The sequence below is a fragment of the Gastrolobium bilobum genome, unplaced genomic scaffold (assembly GCF_033153095.1).
Source record: "Gastrolobium bilobum isolate Gb01-03AN ecotype WA unplaced genomic scaffold, APGP_CSIRO_Gbil_v1 utg22134, whole genome shotgun sequence".
NCBI classification, from domain to species: domain Eukaryota; kingdom Viridiplantae; phylum Streptophyta; class Magnoliopsida; order Fabales; family Fabaceae; genus Gastrolobium; species Gastrolobium bilobum.
In genome coordinates, this window is record NW_026899656.1 from 49888 (window position 1) to 55441 (window position 5554).

A 5554-nucleotide genomic window follows, 5' to 3' on the forward strand; every position below is an offset into this window, starting at 1 on the left:
ATTGCCATTCTGGACTTGTTATTTCTTTGCAGAGCACCAGGGGGGAAAAGTGTGGATTCCTCCTGCAGTAGTAGTAATGTAAGATCTCAATTTACCTTCTGTCGCCTTGACTTATGGACACTAAAGAAGCAAGAATTATATAATTATTTAAATAAATTTAATTTAATAATATTCATATCATTATATTTACTTTTAATAATGAATAATTATTATCTCAAAGTAGAAATTACTCATAAAATTGAAGATGATAATTTTTTGAGTGTGGTAAATTAGGTGAGCACGTAGTAAAACACTCAACCATAGTTGATGAAGTTTTTTTGTTGTTGATTAACTTGAATAAGTTGGATAAACACAATTAAAAAGTAACTAAAAATAAAATAAAATAACTCGCAACCAGGGGAGCATAAATAGGCTGGGTCAGGTTAGAATTTAACTTAAATAGATCAGTTTCGTGTAAAATAATTTAGGATTGACATGATTTGTTAGTCTTGTGTAGACTCAAAATATAAATTTGATCTAACCTATATTTAAAACATAAAAGATTGGCCTAGGCTTGTTAGCCTATTTAAATCTATCAGACATTCAATAATTTAAAAAAATATTTAAAATAATATTACGTTATTATTTAAAATCATTAAAATAATAATTTATTTATTTTGTTTAAATAATATAATATAGGTCAGTCTGTAGGCTTATAAGCCTGGCATGTAAAAGAAAGTCTATGGCCTATTTTTTAAATAAGCTTTTTTTGAAGCTTGAGCCATTTCTATTTTTTTAAATAAGCTTTTTTTGAAGCTTGAGCCATTTCTATTTGATTATGTGCCTGTTGGAATCCTCTTATTTTTAGATTTTCTTCTCCTTATACATATTTTGAGAAAAATTCTTATAATGAATTTTTTTTTTATAAAGAAAAAAAAGTCAAAAACTGCTAAAAGAAGTTTTTTTAAGCTCTTCTCAACTTTTTTTGAATTATTTTCTTTTTATTGAAATAAAGAGCCATAGAGATAAGGAAATAGACTTTTCTTGAAATGTGTGTTTTTAGCTAATTTTTTATGTAATCACCAAATAATTTTTAGTTTTTTTTCTTAAGCTATTTTATATAACTTTAGCTTAAAAGTTATTTTTAATTAAAAAAAGAAAAGATCCAAATAGATTTTATATGTAATAGGTTGAGTCGGCTGATCTATTTACACCCCTAATTATGCTTATGCAACAACTAAACGCAAGGCTTATCGTGAATATTCGTCATTTTTTTTGTAGTTAGAATGTTCGTCTTCAATCGCTTGAATATCGAGGAACAGTGACCATCTTGCCACGCTTCACCAAATTATTTACCAGACTGCCACATCAACAGTAAAAATTCTCAGAATGTCACACGGCATAATTCGCTGCATAGTGTAGCGAATTATGCCGCGTGGCATTCCAGAAATTTTTACGGTTGACGTGACAGTCTGATAAATAATTTGGTCAGACGTGACAAAATGATTACTGTCCCGAATATTGATGTTTTAATAATTAAATAAATTAAATGCACTATCCCTAGAAAGTAAAGGATAGATTCAATAGCCATGTCCCTCTTAATATAATTGGGCTCATAAACATGCATATAAACGGACCAACAAAATTTCTAACGTTAACCTATGGATTAATTAAGTTAGCGCATGTACACTTACACTCAAAAAAGGGGGAGCAAACGTCGTTGGTAAACAAACCAGCAGGCCACCGACCGTACAAGCTGCCAAATGGCAAACAAGCAGAGACTACCAAAGTACAGAACAGTCCCAACACGTGGTCGAATAAATCACCTCATCAGAATCATAAATGAAATTCAGCGCAGAATCAGAAACTCTTTTTATTTTTTATTTTTTAGGTTAAAAAAGTAATTCTTATTTATGTTACTTTTTTAGGTGAGGGAGGGGAGCTGAATCCAGAAAAAAAATTTAAATAAAATAAAATAAATAGAGATGAAAGAAAGAGAAAGAGAAAAAGAGAAGGTTAAGGAAAGGGAGGAAAGAAGGGTTGCGTAATAAAAGAAAACGGACGGTGGTGATAGGCTTTATTGTCTCATCTCAATCGTCTCCTCCTTGCTTTCTTCTCCAGCGTCCGATTCTCTTCCATTCTCACCGATCTCATCTTAAACTCGCGCCAAATACAAAACTAATCACAGCCCCCCAGGTATCATTAACATTTCCCATCCCTCCCATAACATAACCTCTCTCTCTCTCTCTCTCTCTCTCTAGGGTTTCGCATCGATCCCGACCTAGGGTTTTTTTTACTATGTTTTTCTTTTTCTGTGGTTCTTCCTTTCTCAGATTAGGGTTCCGGCGACTATGGCCGACGGTCCGGCTAGCCCAGGCGGCGGCAGTCACGAGAGTGGCGAGCACAGCCCTCGCTCTAACATCCGAGAGCAGGATAGGTACCTTCCCATCGCAAATATCAGTCGCATCATGAAGAAGGCGCTTCCTGCTAATGGGAAAATCGCCAAGGATGCCAAAGAGACCGTTCAGGAATGCGTATCCGAGTTCATTAGCTTCATCACCAGCGAGTATGTTTATCTTTGTTTTTTTTTTCCTTCGTTTTCTTTTCCTCCCCCTTGCTCGTTCTTAAATTGTGAAGTCGTTGAGTCGCGTAGGGCCTCCGATAAGTGTCAGAGGGAGAAGAGGAAGACCATTAATGGTGACGACTTGCTCTGGGCGATGGCCACTCTCGGTTTCGAGGATTATATTGATCCTCTCAAGATTTACCTCGCCAGATACAGAGAGGTAATTTAAAAATTTACAGTTTTCTCACTTTTGATTCAGAAGCTTTTCTGGTCCCCCCCAGCAATCATGAAGGTTCGGTACGGAACGTTCTTTTGTTTTTCCTGCTTTTAAACTCTGCTTTTCCCTGATAGTGATTTTTTTTTTTTTTTTGTTATGGCTTTGTCCTGGGTGGATGGGGAATGTTGCAGATGGAGGTAATTTCAAATATTTCTTCCATTTTTGGAATAGCTATTCCGTTTAGTAATTGTTCTGTTTGACTACATTTCTCTAACTGCACGTCTATGTTATGACTTTTCAATTTGTGGTGTTTCAGGGTGATACCAAAGGTTCGGCCAAGGGTGGAGACGGATCTGCTAAGAAAGATGTTCAACCTAGTCCTAATACTCAGGTGGAATTCACACACACACACACGTATTATACATGATTGTATTGCGAGAAATATATATAAAATACAATAGCTTCTGATGTTGGCATCTTTTGTTGTGAAACCACAGCTTGCACATCAAGGTTCTTTTTCACAAAGTGTTAGCTACACAAATTCTCAGGTGACCCTACTCTCTTTCTCTAATGCAATATATCATTTCTTCCTGTTGAATGTTATTGAACGAAGATGCTAAGCTTGTTTAAATTCTGAATTGTAACTGCCATTTTAAGGCTTTCTGTTTCCCATTTTACATCAAGATTGAATATTACCCTGAGGCATAAACAATAGTTATTATGACAGAAACAGAATGTGTGATTTACTGATACTTCCATTCACAGGACTTTGTTTAATTCATTTTCCTCTGAAAATCTTTTCTTTGAAGCTTTCTTAAGTTAAAATGTTCCACGCAATGTTGGCTCTAATACCATTTTGATTTGATATTAGAAAGCATAGTGGGACTGCCTATTGAAAATGTCCATCTTAGAATTAATGCCTGATAATTCTTGTCAATGAGTTAGATACCTTTGGTTGGTAGCGCACATCAATGCACCCATTAAAGTTCTGGATGGAAAGTTGCATGAATTACAGATTATTATTTAGGCTCAGCGAGTCTATCTCTCTCTATACTCTCCTCCAATTTCTTAAGTTTCTTTTTGGTTGATTTGGAGTTATTGTATATGTGGTCCATCTTTGAAGGGCATTTTTCTGGATCTGGTTGGGCAGTGAGAGTTGCTGTAGATTCTACCTCCTTAATGGATTGTACAAACAATAAAAAAAAGTTAGCATTGTTGTGGCCCCTCGATTCTTTACTCTCTTTTTTATTTTATTTTTACAAAATGTGTTAGGAGTAAATGAGGTTATGTGGATCTGGTAGTGGTGGTTGGCTGGATGTTTTCTTAGCGGTTCAGACCCCAATGATATAAAGTTTTTTGGGCGAATCAGCCTCATTGTGTGAATGATGCTATTGGCATCAGTACACCACTTATGGTTTTGGACTATCCTGTTGAATATTAATAAGTGTTATTATATATCTTTAATCTCAAGCCTGATTATTGAAATTTTTGGTTTGGATGGCTGGAGCCTTGCTACCCACTTGTATTGTTACTGAAGTATTATCTTTGGGTTTTGCCAAGTTAGTTTGTTTCCCCTGACTTTTTTTAGGAACATTTTGCGCATTCTTTCGTGGTTGTATTAAGGCCATATAGTTTACTTTATTTTTAAGATAGAGATTTTATTTCCTGCAAATGCATAGCAAGTAATGCTAGTGACCATGGTTTTAAATTCATAATATTTCTGGCAGTGAATTCTGGGTGAAAGTGAGTTGAATTCAATGAAGTATCTTAAGCTATAAAGTTACCTGATCCTCAAATTCTAACAGATGTTGTGAAAACTTGATTTCCTGAAGTACTCTCTAAGACCATTTTCTCATAGCCTTCATAGGTTTAAAAGAAGTGGTTTAATATCTTAACTGGGTTTTCGGTGCTTGGATGAAAAGAATCTATAACTTACTAGTTTTTACCCAACTATTAAAGGGTGAAACTGATGATGTTATTTCAAAATAAACTTATTTGGAATCAGTTATCACCAAATGTGATAGATTAGCCTTGGTTATTATCTTGAGTGGTATGACTCAAGCCCATAAGGAGAGCCTATGCCAAAAAAATTAGCTTATTGGGTGGGAGAATCTCATGGCTTGAGTACACCACATTGAGCCTATCTCTTTACTCAATGTGGACATAACATTGCATGCCCCTTTGGCTGTATCCACGATGGCCCATTTTGGCTGCCCACTTAGTATGGCTTTCACTTTGACCCTTCTTTTGCTAGTATCCCTTTAGCTTCTAGGTTGCCGCTTCCTCATTGGCCAGCTCTCGGTAGAAGTACAAATTGTTACAACTCAAACCTGTCCACACAACCCATACCTAAAGATGCCCTATTGGATGGGAGAGCCTGGTGGCTTAAGTACCACATTGAGCCTCTATAGTTACTCATTGCGGAACATAACATTGAGCATGCAACTTTTATTTATGATAGGGTGTTTTTCCTCTCTGATTTATAAGTTTTATATCTTAGTTTAAGGAATTTATGTCACCACAAGCAATGAATTTGTGATATTAATTCTTTTATTTTTTTTAATCTTTAATCTCAGGGTCAACATATGATGGTTCCTATGCAAGGCCCAGAGTAGGTATTTAAGTCCTCCAGTTGCGGTAACGTGTGTTTTCAATGCCCGGTGGAGCTTTAGTAGGTGCTCTCGGCATATTGAATGTATTTTATGTTATGTGAATACTGACATAGGAGACGTTCGTTCTTGTGTCTGGATATTTCTTTTTTAAATTAAGGTTTGTATATTTTCTTTGGAGTAGAA

At 35.4% G+C, this 5554-nt stretch overlaps 1 protein-coding gene across 1 annotated transcript; it reads left to right on the forward strand.

The window, feature by feature from the left end:
• Positions 1-1948: 1948 nt before the first annotated feature.
• On the forward strand, positions 1949-5554 carry LOC133292313 (nuclear transcription factor Y subunit B-1-like). The gene is made up of 7 exons (XM_061490712.1): positions 1949-2175; positions 2313-2545; positions 2633-2762; positions 2951-2956; positions 3076-3150; positions 3257-3307; positions 5336-5554. The coding sequence occupies exons 2-7, from the start codon at positions 2331-2333 to the stop codon at positions 5372-5374; spliced, it is 516 nt and encodes a 171-aa protein (XP_061346696.1). The 5' UTR covers positions 1949-2175; positions 2313-2330; the 3' UTR covers positions 5375-5554.

What these genes read in the sequence shown, in the direction of transcription:
- LOC133292313 (XM_061490712.1), top strand. Translation starts at nt 2,331, where the DNA reads ATGGCCGACGGTCCGGCTAGCCCAGGCGGCGGCAGTCACGAGAGTGGC. An exon ending in ATTAGCTTCATCACCAGCGA is followed by an intron (nt 2,546 to 2,632) that starts GTATGTTTATCT and finishes TGAGTCGCGTAG; the next exon opens with GGCCTCCGATAAGTGTCAGA. An exon ending in TTAGCTACACAAATTCTCAG is followed by an intron (nt 3,308 to 5,335) that starts GTGACCCTACTC and finishes CTTTAATCTCAG; the next exon opens with GGTCAACATATGATGGTTCC.